This window comes from Aotus nancymaae, unplaced genomic scaffold, assembly GCF_030222135.1.
Source record: "Aotus nancymaae isolate 86718 unplaced genomic scaffold, 86718_ANA_hifiasm-v0.15.2.pri h1tg000083l, whole genome shotgun sequence".
Classification (NCBI taxonomy): domain Eukaryota; kingdom Metazoa; phylum Chordata; class Mammalia; order Primates; family Aotidae; genus Aotus; species Aotus nancymaae.
In genome coordinates this window covers 2,137,921-2,163,552 of record NW_026988498.1, presented here as the reverse complement: position 1 = coordinate 2,163,552, position 25,632 = coordinate 2,137,921, and the positions used below count along the sequence as shown (strand labels likewise).

At 50.9% G+C, this 25,632-nt stretch overlaps 1 protein-coding gene and 1 pseudogene across 2 annotated transcripts; both read left to right on the top strand.

Moving 5' to 3' along the window:
* ASB13 (ankyrin repeat and SOCS box containing 13) lies at positions 1 to 21,912 on the top strand. Of its 2 annotated transcripts, XM_012443460.3 has the most exons (6): positions 1 to 43; positions 7,034 to 7,221; positions 9,007 to 9,157; positions 11,288 to 11,422; positions 18,709 to 18,900; positions 19,764 to 21,912. In XM_012443460.3, exons 1-6 carry the CDS (start codon positions 1 to 3, stop codon positions 19,889 to 19,891), a joined length of 837 nt encoding a protein of 278 aa, XP_012298883.1. In that variant the 3' UTR covers positions 19,892 to 21,912. The 2 variants fall into 2 exon arrangements, with proteins under 2 accessions (XP_012298883.1, XP_012298881.2); XM_012443458.3 differs by lacking the exon at positions 1 to 43 and having other exon boundaries at positions 6,390 to 7,221.
* Positions 20,011 to 21,912, top strand: LOC110568233 (uncharacterized; annotated as a pseudogene).
* Positions 21,913 to 25,632: the final 3,720 nt, after the last annotated feature.

Here is a 25,632-nt window from a genome sequence, read left to right as displayed (position 1 = left end):
ATGGAGCCCCGGGCGGCGGACGGCTACTTCCTTGGCGACGTAGGTACGTGCGGGCGCTGCGAAGGGCAAGGCGAGGCCGCCGCGCCGGCTCCGGGGTTGGCGGCGCATCCCAGGGCCTGCACTGGGGAGCTGGGGGCGCTCCCCGCGCTGGTTTCGTGGGCGGAGGCGTCTGGCGGGGTGGGCCGCGGGGAGAGCAGGGTCCCAGGGGTGCTGCGCATCCCGGTCGGGCTCTCATGCCTCGCGCCTTGTCTCAGGCCCGCGCACAGCGGGGCTGCGGTCCGTGGGGCGCGCCAGGTGTGGGGTTTCGCAACCGCAAACCCACTGAGCGCCGCGCGCGCTCGGGAAGGTGTGGGGCGCGTGCGGGACCATTGACCAGTGGCGGGGAGAGCCTGGGAAACGCCCACGGTGCCCCCTCGCGGGGCAGCCCGGCGCGAGCCCACGGTGAGAGCTGAATTCCCCTCCACGGGCGCGCGTGAGGCCGTGGCGCAGTGTCCGAGCATCCTGCAGAGACATCCGCGTGACCCCGAGTCCGCTCCAGAGTGAGGGTGGCCCCTGGGGCACCGCGGCACACTCGGAAAAGTGCGGTGCCAGTTCTGCACGCAGTCCCCTTTACCATCCCAGCAGCCGAAGTATGAAATGGATTTGAGGGAAGGGCACTCTTTGGGGAAGCAAATTTTTTGCTGCCTGTGAAGCAGTCGTATGGTCACTGAAATGAATGGTGGAAGCTCGATGAAAGCCTAAAAAGCAAAAAAAAAATTTTTGGTATATTCATTCCGATAAAAACAATAGTGCACCTAAGAGAGAGAAGCCTTAAGGTAAATTTAGCTGAAGAGGAAGTTGCAGTCATAGCAAGGCAAAGATATTTTAATTGACTGCAAAATAACCACCTTTGGCATGATCAAAGCATCTGTTTTTACTTGGCATTCCAGTCCAGGCGAGCATGAGACTTTGATCCTGACACTGTGATCTATCTGCATTTGATTAGCTTAATTGAATAAGCAGTGAATAGCTAACGAGGGAAGCTTATTTAAACACATATTTTAATATTTCTGTTCATGACATCACTTCTGAGCATGTCTTCTGCATCGTTTAAGAGATGCATCTGTAGAAGAAAAGCACATTTTAAACTCATAAATCCGCAACTTTTGAGGTTCACTGTTATTCTTGACATTGTCATTTTTTTCTTTAATATATTTCTCCCCAAATAAGTTCTGCTGATACTTTTTATTCCCAATTAATGAATAAGCTGAATGTGTTGGATTCACAATATTGCCATCCCAGCAGTAGTAGAGGCGAACTGTAGGAGCTTTAGCCACTTTTAACATTCTGACCTCTAATTCTGAGTGTGTGGTGTAGTCCAGCCAAAACATTCAGGTTTTCAGCTGTTGAGCGGTCTCTCATGCCTGTAATCCCAGCACTTTGAGACGCTGAGGCGGGAGGATCACTTGAGGTCAGGAGTTCAAGACCAGCCTGGCCAACGTGGAGAAACCCCGTCTCTACTAAAAATACAAAAATTGGCCGGGCGCGGTGGCTCACGCCTGTAATCCCAGCACTTTGGGAGGCCGGGCGGGTGGATCACGAGGTCATGAGATCAAGACCATCCTGGTCAACATGGTGAAACCCCGTCTCTACTAAAAATACAAAAAATTAGCTGGGCATGGTGGCGTGTGCCTGTAATCCCGGCTACTCAGGAGGCTGAGGCAGGAGAATTGCCTGAACCTAGGAGGCGGAGGATGCAGTGAGCTGAGATCACGCCATTGCACTCCAGCTTGGGTAACAAGAACAAAACTCCGTCTCAAAAAAAAAAAAAATACAAAAATTAGCTGGGCATGGTGGCGGGCACCTGTATTTGCAGCTACTTGGAAGGCTGAGGCAGGAGAATCACTTGAACCAGGAAGGCGGAGGTTGCAGTGAGCCAAGATCGGGCCATTGCACTCCAGCCTGGGGGACAAGAGCGAAACTCTATCTCTAAATAAATAAATACATAAAAATACCAAAATTAGCCGAGCATAGTGGCAGGGTGCCTGCAATCCCAGCTACTTGGGAGACTGAGGCAGGAGAATTACTTCAACCTGGGAGGCAGAGGTTGTAGTGAGCCAAGATCACACCACTACACTCCAGCCTGGGTGACAGAGTGAGATTCTGTCTCAAAAAAGAAAGAAAGAAGGAAAGATTGATTCTGCATTCCCTATCGATGTCCTTCGATGGGAGACGAACCTCTAACCTACTGGCTGCTCCCCGACTCCATACGTTCCCCAGGGTCCTCTGGTAGAATTGTGTTTTTGTTAAAATCAGGTTTCTATGTGAATATTGCAGCTGAGCCACTTGCTATGTGGGGACTGTGTTTCTGTCCTTGTATAATGTCTTACTTTTCTTGGAGATGGCGGCTGTTCTTTTTATTTACCTGTGGGTTGTTGCTTTTCTTGGAGATGGCCGCTGTTCTTACGTTTTCCTGTGGGTTCGCTGTTCTCCATGCACAGCCCCTCAGTTATCCCCAGACAGTCTCCTCGGGCCCCTCAGGTGAGCGGCGGGTCCTGTGTTCCCTCTCTACTGGTTCAGTGTTTGGAGACCTGTCTCCTGCAGCCTTGGGTCTTCAGCTCGCCTGCTGCTGCTCTGGGAAGCCAGGGTGGGGGTGGGGCAGGGAGTGTCTTCCTGCTCTTTATGGGGATTTGCGCATCCCTTTGCGTTCAGCGCCCTCCCAGGGGGAGCTCAGATTCCCTGCTCTTCGCTGGTCCCCACCTCAGGTGCCAAGCCCGCCTTCTCCATCCCGGTCAGCCACTGCGCCAGCCTGCTCTTCAGCTCCCGCGATGGTCTGGAAATCACTCCCCGCCTGTTTGTTTTCTACTTGTTTATATGGATGTATGTCTCCCCACCCAGGTACCCTCAACTGAGTGGGATCTTTGTGGATGGGCAGAGAAGATCCTCCGTGTTCAATCAGAAACACAGCTCTGTTGTTCTTGATTTCAGTGTCGGAGCGGGGAGAGGGAGAATCCATTAGGGTAGCAGTCTAGGGCATTTCTAACGGGTAGAGAATTACCTGGAGTGGGAGGCTATTTCATTCTAAAATAGGAAATCAAAGGGAGCATGTTGACAAAACCAGAAAAGCCTATTTAGGGCCAAAAAAAGTATCAAAGGAAATAATAGTAACTTACAAAGACTTAGGAAGCATGTGTATGGGCAGAACAGTACCTGGATGGTCCTTCTCCACAAGGCAGCCCAGGGAGGCGGTGCCTGCTATCCTAAAGGAAACTGAGGCTTAGGTGATTTAGAATGAAAAGCGTCCCTCAGGTCGGAGCTCCCACAGTGCCTTGAGGGTGGGATTGGGATTGGGGGACCCTCCCTGTGCTCCCTGGGCCACCGCCTTTTGGGGTGGCCCAGGGGCAAGGGAGGAGTTGGGGTAGCAGATAATTGGGTGAGTGATGAGTAAGTCTGGGGAGGAGACGACGAGGGATAATGCAGCGAAGTCAGTGAATTCACTGTGGTTTTAGCGCCATGCTAAGGAAACGCCCAATATTCGCCAAGTTGTCCTGATACCTTCGGTCCTTTCTCCCGGTTCCTTTCCTCCTTAGCCCCCTATTTTCACCTCTTTCCTCCTTGTCGTCTGCTTTCATTTATTCTTTCCCTTTCTTTTCCCCACTTTTCATGAGTTTTGACCATTTTGTCCCTCTGAGAAGGCCAACACTGGCATTTTTGCCTCGTTGAACACATCTTAAAGTCAGTCTGCTGTTTGACCTCAAGTTTACCCACAGACAATATTTTGGGGATTCATAATGAAAACATTTAAAAAGACATGGTTGAAAAATATCAACATAGCAACAAAACACTGAGCCCACACTTTTAAGTGGGAGTTTCTACACAGAAAAAGAAAGATCAATATTTTTCCCTTGGGTTTCAATGGCACTAAAACTGGAATTTGCAATGTGCTGTTAAAATTTGGTGATAGTTGGCCAGGCACCGGGGCTCACGCCTGTAATTCCAGCACTTTAGGAGGCCGAGGCAGGTGGATTTCGAGGTCAGGAGTTCAAGACCAGCCTGGCGAAGATGATGAAACCTGTCTCTATTTTTAAAAATACAAAAATTAGGCAGGCATGGTGTCGGGTACCTGTAATCCTAGCTGCTCCGGAGGCTAAGGCAGAGAACTGCTTGAATCCGGGAGACAGAGGTTGCAGTGAGCCGAGATGGTGCCACTGCACTCTAGCCTGAGCAACAGAGTGAGACTCCATTTCAAAAAAAACAACACAAAATAATTTGGTGATAGTGGTAAGTGCCATGTGTTAGGCACTGTCTTTGTGCCGAGTTGTCACATAGACTGTCTTTAGTTGTCACCATGAAATCCTTCATTTCTCTTTTCCTCTGTGATCTCTTTGTCTTTGTGGGTTTAGCCCCCACTTTTATTCCCTATCATTTTCATGTGGTTTGGACAGCAGGCAGAGATGAATGGATGCTACATTCGGCTGTCCTTTTCTGGGAGCATTGATTGTCCAGGATTTATTTATTTGTTTATTTCTCTTTCTTTTTCTTTCTCCCTCCCTCCATCCCTCCTTTCTTCCTTCCTTCCGTCTCACTCTGTTGCCCAGGCTGGAGTGCACTGGCATGATCTTGGCTCACTGCAACCTCCACCTCCCAGGTTCAAGCAAGTGATTCTCCTGTCTCAGCTTCCAGCTTTTGGTTACTTTTTTAAAAAAATAATTTTTCTATTTTTACTTGTAGTAAAGAACACATAACACAGAATTTGCCACCGTAGCCATTTTCAAGTGTCCATTTCAGTAGCGTTAAGTACATTTTCATTTTTGTGCAGCAGATCTCTAGAACTTTTTCATCCTGTAAAACTGAAATTCTGTCCCCATGAAACACTAACTCCCCAGTTCCCCTCCCTCCAGTCCCTGGCAACCACCTTTGACTACTCAAGGGACCTCACATAAGTGGAATCATACAGTATTTGTCTTTTCATAAATGGCTCATTTTTTTTTTTTTTTTTTGAGATGGAGTCTTGCTTTGTCGCCCAGGCTATAGTGCAGTGGTACGATCTTGGCTCACTGCAATCTCCACCTCCTGGGTTCAAGTGATTCTCCTGCCTCATCCTCCTGAGTACCTAAGATTACAGGCACGGACCACCATGCCTGGCTGATTTTTGTAATTTTAGTAGAGATCGGATTTCCCCATATTGCCCAACTCGGCCTCCCATAGTGCTGGGATTACAGGTGTGAGCCACCGCTCCTGGCCCAAAATGGCTTATTTATTGATTTATTTATTTTTGAGATAGACTCTTGCTCTATCACTCAGGCTGGAGTACAGTTGTTCGATCTCAGCTCACTGCAACTTCTGTCTCTGTGTTCAAGCGATTCTCATGCCTTATCCTTCTGAATAGCTAGGATTACAGACACATACCACCATGCCAGGCTAATTCTTGTATTTTTAGTAGAGACAGGGGTTTCACCATGTTGGCCAGGCTGGTCTTGAACTCCTAACTTCAAGTAATCTGCCCACCTCGGCCTCCCAAAGTGCTGGGATTACAGGTGTGAGCCACTGTGCCCAGCCCAGAAATGGCTTGTTTGACTCAGCATAATGTCCTCAAGGTTCATCCAAGTTGTAGCATGGGACAGGATTTCCTTCGTTCCCAAAGCTGAATAATATTCCACTGGACACTTGGGTTGCCCTAGCTGCTGGCCATGGAGAATAATGCTGCTATGAATGTGGGTGTACAAATGAATGTCTCCTCAAGACCCTGCTTTCAGTTCTTTTGGAGCTCTGCCCAGCAGTGGAGTGGCTGGATCACGTGAGCTCTTATGTTTAATTTTTGTAGGAACTGCTGTACAGTTTTCCACAGTGGCTGTACCATTTTACATTCCCATCATCAGTGCACAGGGGTGTCAGTTTCTCCACATTCTCACCAACACGTATTTTTTTTTAAATAATCCTAACAGGTGTGAGGCAGTATCTCATTGTGGTTTTGATTTGCATTTCTTTAATGATTAGTGATGTTGAATACCTTTTTTTATGCTTGTGGCCGTTTGTGTATCCTCTTTAGAGAAATGTCTGTTCAAATCTTTTGCCCATTTTTAAACCTGGTTATTTGGGTTTTTTTTGTTGTTGAGTTGCAGGAGTTCTTTGTGTATTCTGGACTAACTCCTTATCAGGTATATGACTTGCACATACGTTCTCCCATTCTGTGGGCGGATCACCTGAGGTCAGGAGTTCGAGACCAGCCTGCCCAGCATTGTGAAACCCCGTCTCTACTAAAAGTATAAAAATTAGCTGAGTGTGATGCCACGTGCCTGTAATCCCAGCTACTCGGGAGGATGAGGCAGGAGAATCACTTGAACTTGGGAGGCAGAGGTTGCAGTGAGCCGAGATCATGCCATTGCACTCCAGCCTGGGTGACAGAGTGAGACTCCGTCTCAAAAATCAATCAGTCAATCAATGGCATCCACATTAGAAAGGAAGAAGTTGAACGATCCTTGTTTGCAGATGACATGACCTTGTACATAGACAAGCCTGAGGAAGCCATTAAAGTTGAGTAATGAAAACATGGTTTCTTAGGGCACTCGCACAGGACACACTGTCAGTGCAGGACTTTGAACGTGTGTGTGTGAGCGTTGTGGGAAGTGTTGCCCAGAGAAGTTGTTTTACCTGGGCCCACCTGGAGGATGTAAACTTTTTACCAGAGTGGACAATTGGCAAGGGGCAGAGGTGGGTGTGTCAGTGGGAAGGATGTGCGCAGAGGTGCAGGTGTGGAACTGCAAGAGAGTGGTGAGTGCCTAAACCTGCAGAGTGGGGTTTACACAGGGCGGTGGTGGGAGGTGGACCGTGGAGGTCAGCGGGGCCTGCGGGATGGAGCCCCTTGTAGGCCAGGAGCTTGGACTCCAGCCTTCAGGCAGTGGGGGTGGCTCAGGGGTCTTTATAGAAGTGCTGGGACAATTGCATGATCACAGATGGTATCTTGGTGGCATCAGAGGCCCTGGAGTCTTACATATGCTCATCTGTCCTGGATGGAAGTGGCAGGGTCTTAGCGTGAGGTCCCCTTCCTTTCCAGGTTTCTGGGTGGAACGGACCCCTGTGCACGAGGCAGCCCAGAGAGGTGAGAGCCTGCAGCTGCAGCAGCTGATCGAGAGCGGTGCCTGTGTGAACCAGGTCACTGTGGACTCCATCACGCCCCTGCACGCAGCAAGTCTGCAGGGCCAGGCGCGGTGCGTGCAGCTGCTGCTGGCGGCTGGGGCCCAGGTGAGTGGCCCTTCAGGGAAGACCCCCAGACTGGCTGCAGCTGCCAGAATGGAGGCGGTTGAGTCAGGAGAACTTGGGAAAGAGGGGAGAGGAGAGTGGGGGCTGCACTGCGTCCATTGCACACAAGGACCAGGAAGCCCATGGCTGAGAAGTGCTCGTGGACCTGGCTGTTAGGAGGTCATGGTCGTAGAAGAAAGGGCAGCCTGAGCAAATTGCTGGTGGGAGCGCCAGCTCTGCGGTGGGCAGGAGTAAGCAGGCTGGCCGCAGCCTAGATACAGGCTCTCAGGGGCAGCCAGGCATGGACGCAGAGCTGCTGCTTGGGTCCAAAGAGCAGGGTTCTGGCTCCAGGATGCCTCAGTGGGATGCTGGCCAGCCCACTCTGAAAAAAGGAGCAGAAGCAAAACTCTGTGTTGCTGCTTCCCCTGGTGTAAATGTTCCCGTCCTGGCTGGTGTTAAGCCACCCGGGGTTTCTGGTCAGCAGAATTCCTGGCACTTTGGCAGCCGGCTCTCCCGAGCTGGCAAACACTGGCCATGCACACCCCTGGCCAATGTATAAGGGACACAGGGCTCTGGTCCCAGAGTCGAAGCCGGGGGATTGGCGGGGAAGAAGGGAAGACGGTGTACTGTTTACTCTTCCTGAAAGCTTGGAACGAAACCAGTGTCAGTGTGTACCCAAATAGAGCTGAATTTGGACAAGTGCTAAATAAAATTTGCTAATTTGGGGAGTTGCCTTTTTCCTGGCTTCTGACTTTCTCACTAGGGGAGGCGTGGTAAGCTGTCTCTGGCAAGCCTTCCATTGAGGGTAGAGTCGTGTGTGTTTTTGGTTTTTTGAGACAAGGTCTTATTCTGTCGCCTAGGCTGGAGTGCAGTGGCATGATCACAGCTCACTGCAGCCTCGTCCTCCTTGACTCAAGTGATCTTCCCACCTCAGCCTCCCAGGTAGCTGGGACCACAGGTGCATGCCACCCCTCCCAGGTAGCTGGGACCACAGGTGCATGCCACCACACCCAGCTAATTTTTGTATTTTTTGTAGAGACAGGGTTTTGCCATGTTGCCCAGGCTGGTCTCGAACTCCTGAGCTCAAGTGACTGTCCCTCCTCTCCTTCCAAAGTGCTGTGGTTACAGGTGTGAGCCATCATGCCCAGCTGGGGTTAGAGTTTTTAAAACCTCCCCGTTTTTTTTTTTTGAGATAGTGTCTCACTTTGTCACCCAGACTGGAGTGCAGTGGCGTGATCTTGGCCCAGCGCAACCTCCACCTGCCAGGTTCAAGCAATTTTTCTGCCTCAGCTTTCTGATTAGCTGGGACTATAGGCACGTGCCACCATGCTTGGCTAATTTTTATATTTTTAGTAGAGACGGGGTTTCACCATGTTGGCCAGGCTGGTCTCAAACTCCTGACCTCGTGATCTGCCCACCTTGGCCTCCCAAAGTGCTGGAATTACAGGCATGAGCCACCATACCTGGCCCCTTAAAAACCATTTTTAAAGCCTGCCTCTCCCAGCTTGCAACCTAGGGTTCCCCTGTTCTGCTCTGTGCTTAGCAGGTGTTTGGGGCAGGGTGGCTAGGGGGCGGCTGAGCTTATCCTGCCCCGAGAGAAAAGAATCCTGAACGAGATGACTTCTGTACTCGGAGGCTATGGGTGCTCCCCAGCCACGTGCTGTCTCTTTCAGTGTCCTTGCTTAGCACATAATAGCAAACCCGTGTGCAAGATGAACTGCAGCAGGATGGGAAAGCGGTTGCATGGCGTTTCCCTGCCCTTTGACGCTTGTTTCTTCCTCCTGTGAGGTGGACGCCCGCAACATCGATGGCAGCACCCCGCTCTGCGATGCCTGCGCCTCGGGCAGCATCGAATGTGTGAAGCTCCTGCTGTCCTACGGGGCCAAGGTCAACCCTCCCCTGTACACAGCGTCCCCGCTGCACGAGGCCTGCATGAGCGGTGAGTTGGCGGACGGCTGGGCTGGCCCAGCCGGGCCCCGGAAGTTTTTTCCTTTCTGGGATTAAAGGACTTTGGGAATGAAGCAGAGTAGATGGAATTGGGAGCCTTTGGCCAGTGAAGGAGAGTTCTGAGTCTGTTTCTGGCTCCTGGTGGCTCAGCTGTGGTGATTCTAAGCTTTTCCTCCTTGAGGTCTTCGTCCAGGGCTGGGTGGGTGACTCTATGGTAGGATTCTGAGTCCAAGCCTGGGCTCCTCAGATCCTTCCACGTTAGCACCAGGGCCTGGGGGACTCAGCAGAGGCTCACCTGGGCTTTGCTGTAGGTTGCTCTGCAGGCCCCTGGTTGACATGGGAGATGACGGAGCAGCGTGTCCCAACAGCCTGGGCCAGGAGGCTGCGTGCGACACTCTCAAAGCAGAGTGCTGGCCCCACAGGCTCAGGGCGCAGGTGGGACCTCAGCTGCCCTCCAAGAACGGGCAGATGGCAGAGGCTGGGAAGATCAGAGGGGACCCCGAGCATGGGAAACAGTCCTTGTCCTGTCTTACTGCATCAGGAGCTCCCAGTGGAGCGGAGACGACTCGAATTTAGGGTGAGACCAGCTGGTGGGACAATGTTTAAATGACAGACTAAAGAGTTTGGATTCTAGTCTTATGAGCAGAGGTTGCAAACTGCAGCTTGTATCGTGACTGGCCAGCATGGCCTTTGTCTTTGGGTGCACGTCTAGGGTGCGGGGTTTGGGGTGTGTGCCCTTCCACGGTGCTGACAGGGCCACGGCTGTCTGTGGTTCACAGATATGTAAACTGCGGAGTAGGTTCACCCCTGGTTTCTGCTTTGGGGTCTTTTCATGTCTGCAGGCCATGGGGACAGCGCCAGGGAGCTCTTGAAGGTTTCTGAGCAGATGTTGAGGGTCAGGAAAACAGAATTTGGGGAAGCTTCATTGAGTGGCCCTCCATGTGCTGATAGACGGAGGTGGCGATGGTGGTCAGGGAGTCCTGGAAGCAGAGGGATGAGCTGGGACCATTGCTGGGGTCAAGGTGCCCAGTGCTCAGAGTAGGCTGGTGGAGTGGGATGGATTCATTTAGAAGGCTTGGGGGAGGAATCCGTAGGATTTGGTACAAAGAGGAGGCTTGAGAGGTCAGAAGTGAGTCAGGTTTGAGCTAGGAGTGGGGACCCCAGGAAGGGAGAGGGCTCTGGATTGGAGACAGTGGCCGGTGGCCAGCATATGACTGTGGGGCTTGTGGGGAAAATCAGGGAGCTGCCAACAGTGAAGAGGTAATTGAGTGACAGGAGAGGATGGAGCCTGGACGGACTGCACAGGGGCAGGAGGGTGGAGAGCCTGGAACTGCAATCCAAATCCACATTACAGACCCAGGAAGGGGAGCGCTGAAGGGGCAGGAGAGGCCGGGCGCCATGGCTCATGCCTTTGATAATCCCAGCACTTTGGGAGGCTGAGGAGGGCGGATCACCTGAGGTCACGAGTTCAAGACCAGCCTGGCCAGCAAGGTGAAACCCCGTCTCTACTAAAAATACAAAAAAAGTTAGCCGGGCATGGTGGCACACGCCTGTAATCCCAGCTACTTGGGAGGCTGAGGTGGGAGAATTGCTTGAATCCAGGAGGTGGAGGTTGCAGCGAGCTGATATCATGCCATTGCACTTCAGCCTGGGCGACAGAGTGAGACTTTATCTAAAAAAAAAAAGCAGGAGAGGTGGCTGCCATGGGGCACAGGAGGATGACCTGCCTAAGAAAGTCTGGGGGATTTCCTGGGAGGCTGGGCTCAGTGCTGGCAGCCATGGGTAGACACAGGGTGGTGGGGGGCAGCAGGAGAGTCTTCCCTGGCTCATTCTAGGTGCCCCAGGCCTTCTGTTCTCACAGCGAGAGGCCGGCCAGGCCTGTTTCTCCCACTGCCAGGTGGGCCATGAGCCCTCCCCTCCCCAGGGGCACGCAGAGCTGTATCCTGGCTTCCCGAGGACAGGCCGTGTGGGGCGTGAACGCCTCCTTAGGTCGGGACGCGGGCTGCCTGGCTTCTCTGCCCTGCGCCGGGGATGGAGGCCTGCTGCGGCTGTAGTCTGTTGTGCTTGTAGTCTCCAGCATCCATATTCATGGGCATGTCCCTCCTTTTCCATTTATCTCAAGGGAGTTCCGAATGCGTGAGACTTCTTATTGACGTCGGGGCCAATCTGGAGGCACACGACTGCCATTTTGGGACCCCTCTGCACGTGGCCTGTGCCCGGGAACATCTGGACTGTGTCAAAATGCTGCTCAAAGCAGGTGCGTGGGTGTTTGCCTGAGCGGGTGTTTACCTGCGGAGTGGGTATTTACAGATTTATCTGAGAAGTTTGCCTGAATGGGTATACACTAGCAAGACTGTTCACCTGAGCAGGTGTTTCCTTGCAAGCGTGTTTACCTGAGCGGGTGTTTACCTGCACTGTGCCTGGCAGAGAGCTGGGTAGAGGAGTCAGAGGGACCAAGGTTGGAGGCTGGCTTTCCCGCTTGCCAGCTGAGACCTCAGGCCTCAGTTTACAGATCTGAGGACTGGAAGAATCTGTGCTGCAGGTAGCTGGGAGGACTGGGATATTTCCTGGTGCCTGGTGTGTCCTAGTAGGTACGCAACAAATGCCAGTGACTATTTCTAGAGATCACAGCCTGCTGTCCCCACAGCTGCCTGGTGAGGTTGCTCCCTGAATCCAAGAGAGAAGGGGGTGCAATGGGAAGTGGAGTCAGCAGCGTTTAGGAGAATGGAGCGTTTGGAATCCAGGCCGTTGTCAGGTGTTCAAAAAAGACTCGGGACTGAGATTCCCAAGGAGGGAAAAATAAATCAAAACTAAAAAGACCCAACCAACCGAGGAGCAGGTTCAGGACCTGTCTATGGCAGAAGTTTTCAAATGGAGCCAAAGTGACTGTTGGCACAGGTTGTTTTTTTCTTTTCATTAACCTAACTTAAATGTTTTGTTGAGGGAAAATTTTAGTTTCATCATCTCATCCATCCAAATTCTGGGTGCGGTGTAGAATAAAACAGAACTGCTCAGGATGGCTCGGCACGGTGGCTCATAGCTGTAGTCTCAGCACTTTGGGAGGCTGAGGTGGGAGGATTGCTTGAGCCCAGGAGTTTGAAGCAGCCTGGGCAACATAGCAAGATCCCACCTTTTAACAACAACAACACAAAACCTGTTAAGGATAGGAAGATCATGAATCCACTCCCCGCCCCATGACAGCCATTTAAGCTTAGTTATATTTAGTTTTTTTTTTTTTTTTTTTTTTTTGAGACAGGGTCTTGCACTGTCACCCAGGCTGGAGTGCAGTGGTGTGATCTCGGCTCACTGCAACCTCCGCCTCCTGGGTTCAAGCAATTCTCCTGCCTCAGCCTCTTGAGTAGCAGGGACTCTAGGCACCCACCACCAGGCCCAGCTAATTTTTTTTTGTATTTTTAGTAGAGACGGGGTTTCACCGTGTTGGCCAGGATGGTCTCAATCTCCTGACCTCGTGATCCGCCCGCCTCGTCTTCCCAAAGTGCTGGGATTACAGGCGTGAGCCACCACCGCACCCGGCCCTATATGTAGTTTTCTATTGGAGAATCTTATTTGCTTTCATGTGCCACTTTTAAGTCTTTTTAGTGGAAAAGATTCATTTTGTGTAAGAATAATTGTTGGGGTATTTTAATTTTTTTATACGCTGTCTTGAAAGTGTCTCCATTGGAAGCAGACGTCTGTGTGTCCAGCTGAGCTGCTCCTCTGACAGCTGGATCCATTTCTATCAACACAGGGCAGTGATTCCTGTCCAGCCTTTGTGAGCTCAGTACACATTGGTTCTGTTTTTACCTTGGTTCCTTTTGGTGTGGTTGCAGGGAAAAGGATCAACTTAGTGTTTAAAGCAAACATCCTTTCTGGATCAGGTAGGACTTCATATCAGTTGTGACGCCTTTGCAAGTAACAGGAAGCCACTTCCACCTGGTAAACAGTGGCAGGCATTTCTAGTACAGGGGGCTTTAGGGATGAGACGCAGAGCAGGTTTAGGGGCGGCTGGACCGGAGGTTCTGTGGAGTCACCCAGACCTCAGTTTCTTTGATTTTTGCAATTCTGCTTTCCTCAGGGTTGGCTTTATCCTAAGCCTCTGGCTTCCCTGAGCAAGGTCACGGGGCTGCAGTGGCTTCAGGCCTGCACGCCAGACATTTCCCATGTTAGGCTTTCTGGGGCCTCTTTCAGAAGAGTGGAAAATCCCTTTTCACACACCCCTCTCCAGTCCTGGTGCCCAAATGTTGCCAAGTTTTGATGGGCTGAAGCCTGGGTCATTAGAACCGATGCGTGTGGTCAGGGGAGAGGGATTGGAGCAGGCGGGGCCCACGCTGGAGCTGAGGCCAGGTCTGCTCCCGCGCCTGCCACATGACCAGGAAAGGAAGGGGCAGCTGTGATGCCCACCGTCACCCTGAAGCGGGGTTCCTGCGGCTCTCCCAGGAGTTCGCATGCCCCTGGGGAATTAGATGAACACGGCTTCCTTGGGGAAGCCTCCCCACCGTGATCGTTGCTGTCGACTCGATGCTGTGGGTAGCGTCCAGCCATCAGCTCCACGTGGGATTCCTGATTCCCACCCTCCTCCCGGGTGGTCTCCTATAACACCCCTTATAAGAGCAGACGGATCATCATCATTTCCTTAGGAACCGTTTCTTCACTATGGAAAATTTCAAACATACAGAGAAGAGAGTAACAACAGCATGCCCCATGTCCTCACACACAGGTGCTTTAAGAAGTAGTGATTCTGAAATTTTGGGGTCAGGTCACAGATCCTTGGGGAAAGCAAAGGAAAGCCAAGGACCGGGTCTTTAGAGAAACAGAAGAGTGGAAAATCTCTTTTCCCACACCTTCCCCAGTCCCTTTGCCCACACTTTGCCAAATTCTGATTGGCTCAGGCCTGTGTCATTTGAACCAGTTACTGTGGAGAGGGGGAGGGACTGTACTAGTTGGGGCCACATGGTTGCAGGTGCTTTTGTGTGCGGTTTGAGAGCTGAGCTGTGAGGCAGCCATGTTGCGCCCCGTGTGGGATGTGGAGATGGTTGTTCTGGTTCTTTGTGGGTGGTGAGGCGAGTCCAGGAACCAGATTATATTTGCAGAGGAGGCGGGGGGTGGGGGAGGGTGAAAGTCCGGTTATTATGGTGAGGTAATTTTTAATCTGATCGCTGACAGTGAATATTTAACTCTGCCAGGAGTGTTCAGAAGTGGCTCCTGAGGACGGTCATGCCTCCACTTTCTTTCTCAGCAATGACCCTGGCACAATTAAAAAAATTTTTTAAATTGTTTAATTTTTAAAAAATTTTTGTTTTTAAAATTTTAATTGTTTAATTAAAAAAATTTTTTTCTAGTTTCAACAAGCACATATTGGGCTATTTGTGCTGATGTTCCAGGATTGCGCCAGCCTGGGCGTGCCAAGGTCTTAGAGGGTCCCGTCATCGCTGGCCACGGGTTCTTGAATCCACTGTAATCCTATTTTGCGTTGAAAGGAGGATTTTGGTAATGAGCCTGTGTTGACCCCTTTTCTCTGAAGGATGAAGTTCAGAGCGTTTAATTCCCTGGTTGTTTCCTAGCTCCCCGTCTTTGTCTCTCCGTCTGTCTGTCTATCTCTGTCTCTGTCTCTGTGTCTCTGTCTTTGTCTCAGTCTTTCTCAAGCCTCTCAGTTCAAGGTATGTCACCATCCTCGCTTCACACAAAGCCACTTTCTTTCCCTCTCCTACCCTCCTTCTCTTTCTCTCTTCCTTCTCTTCTTTCCTCTGTATCTGTTCCTCTCTTTTTTTTTTTTTTTTGACACAGAGTTTTGCTCTGTCACCCAGACTGGAGTGCAGTGACACAATCTCGGCTCACTACAACCTCCGCCTCCTGGGTTCAAGTGATTCTGGTGCCTCAGCCTCCCGAGTAGCTGGGATTACATGCATGAGCCACCGTGCCTGGCTAATTTTTGCATTTTTAGTAGAGACGAGGTTTCACCATGTTGGCCAGGCTAGTCTCGAACTCCTGACCTCAGGTGATGCGCCTGGCTGGGCCTCCCACAGTGCTGGGATTACAGGCATGAACCACTGCGCTGAGGCGTGTATTTTTAATGCACATAGCTGATGGGCTTTCCTCGCTCACCCTCTTCTTGGCTCACGTGGTGCTATACTTTCAGGGTCTATCCATGCCGCTGCGTGCACCCCGGCCTGCTGTTTCACTTCAATTCTTTATTCACAATTTCATTTCCTTTCTTATTCACCTTCCTTCCTTTCCACCCAGTCAAATGATGCCAAACACACATTTTGAAAAGATGTGCATTGGGAAGGCCACCTCTCTGCAAGAGCGCCTGGCCAAAGCCTTGTCTGTGGAGCGCGGCAGGGAGCGTGATTTTTAGAGCTCTTTTCAGCCATGGTTTCCCCCTGATGGTGAGAGAGTAGCTGTGCCTCCCTTGGGCCTCTTTCTGTTTTTTTTTTCTTTTGTAAAAATAGAGATCATCACTTTCTCTCCCAGTTGGCAAGAATATTACCGGAATTAATGACGTGAGAGAAAGCTACTTGAACTTTAGATTCTGTGGATGGTACAATTTGTTTTTCATTACAAGTGTATGCTTAGTGTTAAGATTTACTTTTTTCATGATTGCAACATTATACTGGAGGAAAACCCCTTATGTGAAAGAGAGGATGAATGGTGGGGAAAATATTTTTTGAATCTATTGCTTTTAAATATTATTTTTTTCGTAGTACATTTCTGCCGAATTCAGGACTAGGTAATTTAGTGTTTTTCCTAATTGAGAGATCCTTTTTCTGGCGTGTGCTGTGTCCCGCGCTGCACAAGTGTTCAAAGACGGAAGAGGGAATGGCGGGGGATAAAGACAGACATACAGACAGACATATATAAAGCTGGACCGGGTAGTCCGAAAGCTGATGGTGTCAGTCTCTTCGGCCTGACCTGCCTCAAAGCACATGGCAGAGGGAGGGTGCAGTTACTTAGAACAGCTTGGTTATAATTCTCACACTTCAGTTAACACACTTCAGCTAACAGCTATCTTATAGCAAGGTCAGTGAGAGCTGGTTATCTTTTTCTAGGCCTCTCTGCTCTTCTCTGAGACATACACATTCCCCTATGATGGTTTCGCTTCTCTAGAGTTCACCCAGAGTTCACAGCAGCCTTGCTGCTGATTCCCCAGAGCGGGTGGGCTACTTTGGCTCTCTGCACCTTTTCCTGGCCAGACTTCTGAATTTTGGCTGTGGGAAGCAGAAATAACTTTCTTCACTTCTGTCATCACTTTGGAGGGCTGGGACAGTCGGAGTTTTGTTCTTTTTTGCCCAGGCTGGAGTGTAGTAGCACAATCTCTGCTCACTGTAACCTCCGCCTCCTGGGTTCAAGCGATTCTCCTGCCTCAGCCTCCTGAGTAGCTGGGATTACAGGCGCCCGCCACCATGTCCAGCTAATTTTTATATTTTTAGTAGAGATAGGGTTTCACCATGTTGGTCAGGCTGGTCTTGAACTTCTGACCTTGTGATCCGCCCACCTCAGCCTCCCAAAGTGCTGAGATTACAGGCGTGAGCTACTGTGCCCCGCTGGGCTGGGCCATTCTTAGGATCATGCCATGAATGCTGTTATGTGCATGGTTCTTATGTGCTTTTGGGGGATTAAAACATTTTAAAGCAGAAAGCAGGATTTTTCAGATACTTTTTAAGCACAGGAACTAGAAAATGTAGCTTTCCACCCTTCAACTCCTCTTCTGACCCTCTGAAATTGTCGGTAAGTGATGGTGTGCTAGGTCTGTTCATTGTAAAATCCCACTTTTTTTTTTTTTTTTTTTGAGACGGAGTTTCGCTCTTGTTACCCAGGCTGGAGTGCAATCGCATGATCTTGGCTCACCGCAACCTCCGCCTCCTGGGTTCAGGCAATTCTCCTGCCTCAGCCTCCTGAGTAGTTGGGATTACAGGCACGTGCCACCATGCCCAGCTAATTTTTTGTATTTTTAGTAGAGACGGGGTTTCACCATGTTGACCAGGATGGTTTCCATCTCTTGACCTCGTGATCCACCCACCTCGGCCTCCCAAAGTGCTGGGATTACAGGCGTGAGCCACCGCACCCGGCTATGTAAAATCTCACTTTTGATAATATTTTATGGTTGTGGTTTGAATCTGTCATTTGGCAGATTATTTTACTGATGCTGGGTGATTTGCTTGGCTTCTTTAAAATACTTCTTATTCATTTTATCTTATAACCTCCTTTGTTACTGAGGAACAGACTTCGAAGAAAATGGCATTTTCTTCCAAAAGAATTCTGAAGCCCTGGGAGAGTCTATTGTATAGGATTAATGATGGCTGTGCCTTAAGAATGATGTTTTACAAAAATCATATTTTTATCAAAATTTTTTAGTGCATTTAAAAAATGCAGTATTTGACCAGATGTGGCAGCTTGTGCCTGTAGCCAGGAGTTCAAGACCAACCTGGCCAATGTGGCAAAACCCCATCTCTACAAAAAATACAAAAATTTGCTGGGTGTGGTGGCTCGCGCCTGTAATCCCAGCTACTCCGGAGGCTGAGGCAGGAGAATTGCTTGAACCCTGGAGGTGGAGGTTGCAGTGAGCCAAGATTGTGCCACTGTACTCCAGCCTGGGGGACAGAGTGAGACTCTGTCTCAAAAAAAAAAAAAAAAAAGCCATATTTAGCTACTAATCCTTTGCGTCTTTCTGAACGTCTGCTCTTTTTTTAAAAAATTGTGCTACTTTTCTTTACTTTTAATCAGCTTGATGAGTGTCCGCTCTTATCCTGAGAAAGTTGAGGAGTGCAGAGCTTACTCTCTTCTCTGAATTGCCTACTGTTTTGGGTACATTATCTGTTTTCCTTTTGTAAAAGAACATGCATTGTTAAGGAATGCTCATTCTCTCATCCATCCAGTATTTCCAGAGCCTCTGTCCTGCACCCGCAAGAGGAGGCAGCAGAGTGTGTCTGTGCTGCAGGCCAGGCGGCGGTGCTGCAGGCCAGGCAGGGGTGCTGCAGGCCAGGCGGGGGGTGCTGCAGGCCAGGTGGGGGGTGCTGCAGGCCAGGCGGGGGGTGCTGCAGGCCAGGCGGGGTGCTGCAGGCCAGGCGGGGGGTGCTGCAGGCCAGGCTGGGGGTGCTGCAGGCCAGGCGGGGGTGCTGCAGGCCAGGCGGGGGGTGCTGCAGGCCAGGTGGGGGGTGCTGCAGGCCAGGCGGGGTGCTGCAGGCCAGGCGGGGATGGTGCAGGGAGTGGCTCTGATTGGAGCTTCCGGCAATCTCAGGAGCCCTGAAGGCAGATTGATAGGGCATTAGAACTGTTAACTCGGGATGTTTTTTGTATTGTTTTTCTTCTTTCCGGTTCTGTTTCCAGTTATTTATTTATTATCGCTGCCTGCCTTTACCTCTCATAAGTAATTCCTGCTTTTGGATGTTGAAAACATTTTTGAAAGCTATGGTAGAGTCTGTCTCGATTTTGTCTGCTGGATGGGGATTGCTTCTGCCTACCGTGCACACATGTGCGGTTGTCCCCCTAAGTCCCCACTCCAAGTTTTCTTCTTGGTGAAATCTCTTCCCGGCTCTTGACCTCCAGGGGCCAACGTGAATGCCGCAAAGCTTCATGAGACGGCCCTTCACCACGCGGCCAAGGTCAAGAATGTCGACCTCATCGAGATGCTCATTGAGTTTGGTGGCAACATCTACGCCCGGGACAACCGTGGGAAGAAGCCGTCTGACTACACGTGGAGCAGCAGCGCTCCTGCCAAGTGCCTTGAGTACTATGAAAGTGAGGCACCCACTGAGCGCGTCCCCCGCCCCTCCAGCCTTCAGCCTGTGCCCCTGTGTGCCGGCTCCAGTGGAGAGCTAGGCTGTTCGTCCTGGCTCCTGCCCTTTGCACTAGGACAGACCCTTGGGCACTTTGCTGGGGCTGTTTGTGCAGCTGCCCCAGCTCTTCCTGGGTTCCCTGTGGCCCGTGGCCTGGGGCAGCAGGAGCTGCAGCTGACACCTGCCTGGGCACCAGACCTGTGCCTCCTGTGCTGGATGTTCGACAGAAGAGCCTCCTAGCTGTAGATTAGTTGTTTGATGACAAATCTGGGTGCTGAAATATAATGCTGTGGCTCAAAAAACCAGGCAGGGCACAGTGGCTCATACCTGTTATCCCAGCACTTTGGGAGGCTGAGGTGGGCAAATCACCTTAGGTCAGGAGTTCTAGACCAGCCTGGCCAACATGGGGAAACCCTGTCTCTACTGAAAATACAAAACTTAGGTGGGCATGGTGGCAGGTGCCTGTAATCCCAGCTACCTGGGAGGCTGAGGCAGGAGAATCACATGAACCCAGGAGGCAGAGGTTGTGTTGAGCTGAGATTGCACTCCAGCCTGGGCGACAGAGCGAGACTCCATCTCAAAAAAAAAAAAAAATGGCAAAAAACCCAAAACCCACAAAACGCAATCCAGTTGACATCACCCGAGTTTCATTTCCTGGGCTCCCTTCCTCGGGTTCCTGGCTGTCCTTACAGAGAAGGCCTGCAGGACACATCCTGGTTCCAGGGGAAAGGGAGGCGTTTCTGATTCCATCTGAGTTTATTTGGTTGCAGGTGTTGTGCTCCTTCCTGAAACTAACCTCACATCCTTCCTTATTCCCTTTTACAGAGACACCTCTGACTCTGTCCCAGCTCTGCAGGGTGAGCTTGAGGAAGGCCACCGGCGTCCGAGGGTTGGAGAAGATCGCCAAGTTAAACATTCCGCCCCGGCTCATCGATTACCTCTCCTACAACTGAGCTGCAGGCAGAGGTTGGGCAGCTGCCGCTCACCGCTGGCTGCCCCTGCTGTGCCCAGCATTGCCCCGAGAGGGGCCTCTGCCCGTTCCTCTGAAGCAGCGTGATTGCTGTAGACAGAACAACGCTCCTTCGAGTCCCTTCCTGCGCTCCTGTTTGGGCTTCTCTCCTGGATCCTGGAGAACGTTTCCAAGGCGTTGGGAAGGCCTCGGTCTCAGGTCACAGTTGTGGGTGTGGCCCTGCGCTGTTCGGAACCTACCCTCTCACTGGGCGTGGGCCCAGCCATCTGGTTTTCCTCTTTTACAGACCATCCTCAAAGGCACTGTAAGGACAGGCGGCTCGGGGAGCACAGAGGAGGCTGGCAGAGCTGGGGACTCAGGGCCTGGTTGCTGACTCCCACCTGCCTGGGCAGCCTGCACAGGTGCACAGGTCCCAGGTGCAGGCCACCACCTCTGGGTGGGCACCAGGACTGCCCTCGGTGCTCATAGGGAGTGGCTGGGCCACGGAAGGTAGGCCTGGAGTCGTGGCCTGGGACCAGTGTTCTGCTGGCTTTCTGCCGTGTGGATGCTTTTCCTGGAGCACTTTCCAAGCCTCCCCACCCCCGCACCCTGAGCCTGGGCGCATCCACCACTCAGGGGCTTTCTATGGGTCTTTGTCAGGGAAGGCCCTGGCTTTGTATTCCCCACAAGTAGTACTGAGTTTCTTAGGAAATGCATCTTCAGTATTAGGTCTCAAACTCTTGTAAAAAGTTTATATGTAGGATAAAAGCCTTTTAGAGGATGTATATGCTGTCCCTCTAAGGTTTTGCTTGTGAGCCGTTCAAACCGACAGCAGCATGAAGGTGTATATTCTCGTGGCTCTGCATTCCCAGTGCAAAGGGCTGTTTGGAGACTCTGGGCATTACTTTTCATCTGTTTCTATGGTTGTCAAATGAATTCTTCACCCAGCCTGCAGTTTGCTAACTCCTTGAAGCTATCAAATTATTAGGGAGGCTGCCTGCATCTAGGAGCACCATCACTCACTCACGATTTGGTTTTGCGGATACTCATGGAACATCTACCATGCACCCAGCATTGTCCCAGTGCTTTGAATAGGACAGGAATGGGTCTCTGCAGCCAAGGCAGGAGGAGAAAACACTCCTGGAACATCTATCACGCACCCAGCATTGTCCCAGTGCTTTGAGTAGGATGGGAATGGGACTCTGCAGCCAAGGCAGGAGGAGAAAACACTCCTGGAACATCTATCACGCACCCAGCATTGTCCCAGTGCTTTGAGTAGGATGGGAATGGGACTCTGCAGCCAAGGCAGGAGAAGAAAACCTTGCAGTCCCATCTTGCGGTAATAGAAACAGGTCGTTCTGCATGATAAGCCACAGGTGGAGCATTCACAGCCCTTTCAGACTGCTTGGGCCACCTGAGAGTCTTTGTCTTCATCAGTTTTAAGAACCTTACCCACAACAGGGAGTTAAGCTGGAGGACCTTTGTATGATTTGTTCTGGGATGTGTGGTTTCTGGGGCAATGGAGAAGGGGTTAGGCCCGTCCTAGAGACAATTCTGCCCAGAAACGGGAACGTGGTACTCACTGGATGCACCCAGGTGGCCTGAGCTAGCGCCCCATACTGCAGAGCAGAGTGAGCCCGAGCTGCCCAGGGCGATGCCCCTCGTGCTGCAAGACCGGATGCCTCGCCTCCTGGGCCCGTGGGGGTGGGGCCACAAATCGGGTGAAAAACTTCACGCTGGCTGCCGGGGTGTTTCTCTCCTCCAGCGTTCCCAGCCGTTGTGGGGCTTCCTCTTACACTGAGAAAAAGAGCGTTCCCATTCGGTCACCGGCTCAGATACCACTTCTGGATCAATCGGAGTTTCTGCATGGAATAACAACCGTTAAATAAAAGCACTGGGTTCCTCCCTTTCATCTTTGTAACAGATTCTTGCCTTTAGCAATGATATCTGGTGATGTCTCACAGAGCACTTAGCGCAGAATCAGGTACCCACGGCTGTTGCACAATAAAAGTGGAATAAAGTGCATCCCTGTGTTCACACGACCCTTTTCTCATGGGGCAGAAACACCAAGATGGGCGCGTCCTGTGCGCACGGAAGGGCGAGATGGGCGCGGCCTGTGCGCACGGAAGGGCGAGGTTGGGCGCGGCCTGTGCGCACGGAAGGGCGAGGTGGGCGCGGCCTGGGTGGATGGAGAGGGGCTGCTCTCGTCTTGCCGCGTTCTAGGTCTTTTGGCAGCGCTGTGCTTGTCAGGGATCCACACCTTCATGTCTCTTCCCGAGGTCTCCTGGTGCCGGCCTCGGCACTACACTGCTGTGGACTTTTCTTGAGGGAGACAGACGCTGTCCACGAGACCAGGTGACTGGGATTTTGGGCTCTCCTCCACCATTACGCAGGGCTGTGACTGCAGACAGGTTTGCCTGCTTCTCTGGTTTGAGTTGTTCCGGAAAGCTGCAAAATCGGGGTAACAGGACAGACTTGGAGCATTGAATGGGTCTTGACGACCAACCACTGAACCAAAGACCTCCCCTCAGCGGGAAGAGGTGGGGCCCCACTAGCCTCAGGTTTTATGAGGCTGAAATTAGAGGACTGAAAGATGCCTTGGCTCCCGCCTATAATCCCAGCACTTTGGGAGCCTAAGGTGGGCGGATCACTTGAGGCCAGGAGTTTGAGAACAGCCTGGCCAAGACGGTGAAACCCCGGCTTTACTAGAAATACAAAAATTAGGCAGGCATGGTGGTAGGCGCCTGTAATCCCAGCTACTTGGGAGGCTGAAGCAGGAGAATGGGTTGAACCTGGGAGGTGGAGGTTGCAGTGAACTGAGATTTCACCATTGCACTCCAGCCTGCGCGAGAGAGTGAGACACTGTCCCTGCAAAAAAGAAAAAAAAAGGATGCCTTGAAAAGCATAAAGTGCTCCCCAAATATAGACGTTCCATCGCGTTGGCTGTTGTGTGGTTTTGATGTCTGTAGAGCTTGCAGCTGTGTGCACTCTTCCCTCACTTTAAGACCACGCCATCTATTTCGGGAGTCCTATCGTCACAAGACTTCTCAGTTTACATTTTGAAATGCGGTGGGCAGTGGACAGATTTGGAGCAGATATTTGCAACATATATAACAAGTATTTGGCAAGCAAAATGTACAAAGCTCTTTTTATAAACCATTAAGAAAATGGGCCAGGTGCAGTGGCTTATGCCTGTCATCCTAGCACTTTGGGAGGCTGAGGCGGGAGGACTGAGCTGAGGAGTTTGAGACAAGCCTGGGCTGCCTAGTGAGACCCCATTTCTACAAAAAAGAAAAGATTAACAACCCAATAGAAAAAAACTGGGCAAAGAATCAGAACAAGGGCTTTATAAAAGGGGGATCTTGAAGTGTCCACCCACAGGAAAGGACACTCAGAAGTGATTAGGGAAATGCAAGTTAATGAATGTTTAATTCAACAGAGTGATTACCATTAGATGAGACTATCGTGACAGTCGTTGGAAGGTTTCTCACGGTGTTGATGGATAGGCCATATGGCCAAATGGAAACGCACAGGCTGCTAATGGGGAAGACACTGATGATGGGTCTGTTTTGGAGAGCTATTGCCTGATTCTGCTACAATTGAAAGCGTGCATGCCCGTTGTCCACAGTAATTCTACTTTGTATAAATATACCCTCAGGAAACTCTCAGGCAGTATCACAAGGAGACACGTATGAGGATGTTTGTTATAGCGGTATCTGCAATAGCAAAAGACCCCATGATGTGGGAATAAGATGTAGAAGATCATATATATAATACCTATACTCTATAAAAGTTAAGATGAATTAGAATTACACGTTAACACAAGTAGATCTAAAAAGTGTAATGGTAGATCAAACAATTGCCAAACCTTTTCTGTGTAAGGTATGAATCAATTTGTATAAAAATTTTAAAAGGTCATCTACTGATTCATATGTATGCGGTAAGTACATTAAATCACGGAAACCACACGGTACCTGTGGCTTGGGGATCGGTACACAGGGAGCTTCACTCTGTTGTGTTACATGTCTTTAAAAGATGATACTGACCAGGCAGAGGGGCTCATACCTGTAATCCCAGCACTTGGGGAGGGTAAAAGGGGAGGACTGCTTGAGCTCAGAAGTTCAAGACCAGCCTTGGCAACATAGTGAGACCCATCTCTAAAAAAAATAGTATGAAACAATATGGTAGAATGCTCTCATTTGCTCCTGTTGGGGGAACAAATAGAAACATGGGGTTACTCTCCATGTGTTTCGATGTTTAACTTTTTCATAACAAAAATGGAATGCATAGAGGAGTGACAAAGGGCTGAAATGTGTAACCATCATGAACTGGGTTTTGCTTAAAAACACTTTTCAGCGTCCTGTTGGCCACTCGGCCTGATTTTGGTGATAAGAGCTTGTATTCCACAGTGGGTGTTGACACCTTTTTCTTTGGAACTACTCTCTGATCAGCTAGATGTGCAAAGCCCTGGGTCCTGATGTTTGTCTCACAGAGGCTACCCTCGTCTCCTCTGCAGGAACATGCTGGATAAAATGCCTCTCACTGATTAGCCTCAGCTACGCTGGCATGACTTGCTCCCTAGACGATGCTGGGTCTTCTAGACCTCGCTCTGGACAAAGTCCCTGGCATCAACCCTCCCCTTTGGACAGGTCATAATTGAGGGACCACTTCACAGTAAGAAAATGCAGCTGCACCCTCTGTCCCCAGCCCGTGGCAGGGGTGCTGCCACCCTCTGCAGGTGGGAGGCGTCAGGAGGTGAGGGAGACAGCAAGAGACCCCCGCGGGACCCCAGCGGCCACTGATCTGTCTTGCTCAGCTCTGGGTTCCCCGTGGTCTTCTTCAGACAGAGTGGAATCTTGTCTACTCCTGGGCCACAGCAATGCCCTGTGTGGTATCCCGTCTGTGCTACTAGGTGAGTCTGCAGAGAGCTCTGAAGTCATTTGGGATGAAAAGAACGCATTTGCCTGTCCGTTTCATCCCCGGGTCGCTTTGTTAGAACTGCTCGTGTTTCTCTCCAGCGGGCAACACCTGTTTCTCCTAGGCAGTTGAGTTCCTTTATTCAGAAAAATGAGGGTGAAACTGGCTCTGAAAACAAAGCTAATGGCTCGCTTGTCTTTCGAGCAGCTGTGCTGCGGAGAGATGAAGGTAGGGGCACAGGGCTCTGGCGGGCTGTGCCCCCTGTAATGGCTGAGAAAGTATTTCCAGACCCTGGAGTCTTTCCCTTTTCTTTTTTCCACATCGGCACCACATGGCATGGACAGCGAGGCCTTCGTTATTTTGGCATGAAAGTCTTGTGATCTCTGCCAAGTTGAATGAAAAGATGTCTTAGCTTGGTCCCGTCTCAACAGAGTGCCTCCTAAAAGCCTACCGTCTCCAAACCATGAACAAAGGCAGAAAAGATTGATGATGGGCCTGTCTCTCTGTCTCTCACACGCGTGTGTACACATTTCTTTGTTCCAAAAATCTCCCACTAGCATCTGGCCTGCAGGTGTGCGACTCTCCTGCACACAGACTTCATGGCTGTGGAGAGTTTGCCACTGAGCGCTGAGCCAGGATGTGCACTTAGTTTCCTCATCTCACATGGAGGGTCAACGAAGAAAGCGCCCTCAGTTCTTGGTGTGAATCCAAACCCCGGAGCTCGTTCAGCAGTGTTGGAGACGGAGGGCTGAGACCAGAGGAGAAGCGGGAACGTCCACGTGCTCCTTAGTCGCCTTCCCCATCCACCCAAGCCCACCCATCTTCTTT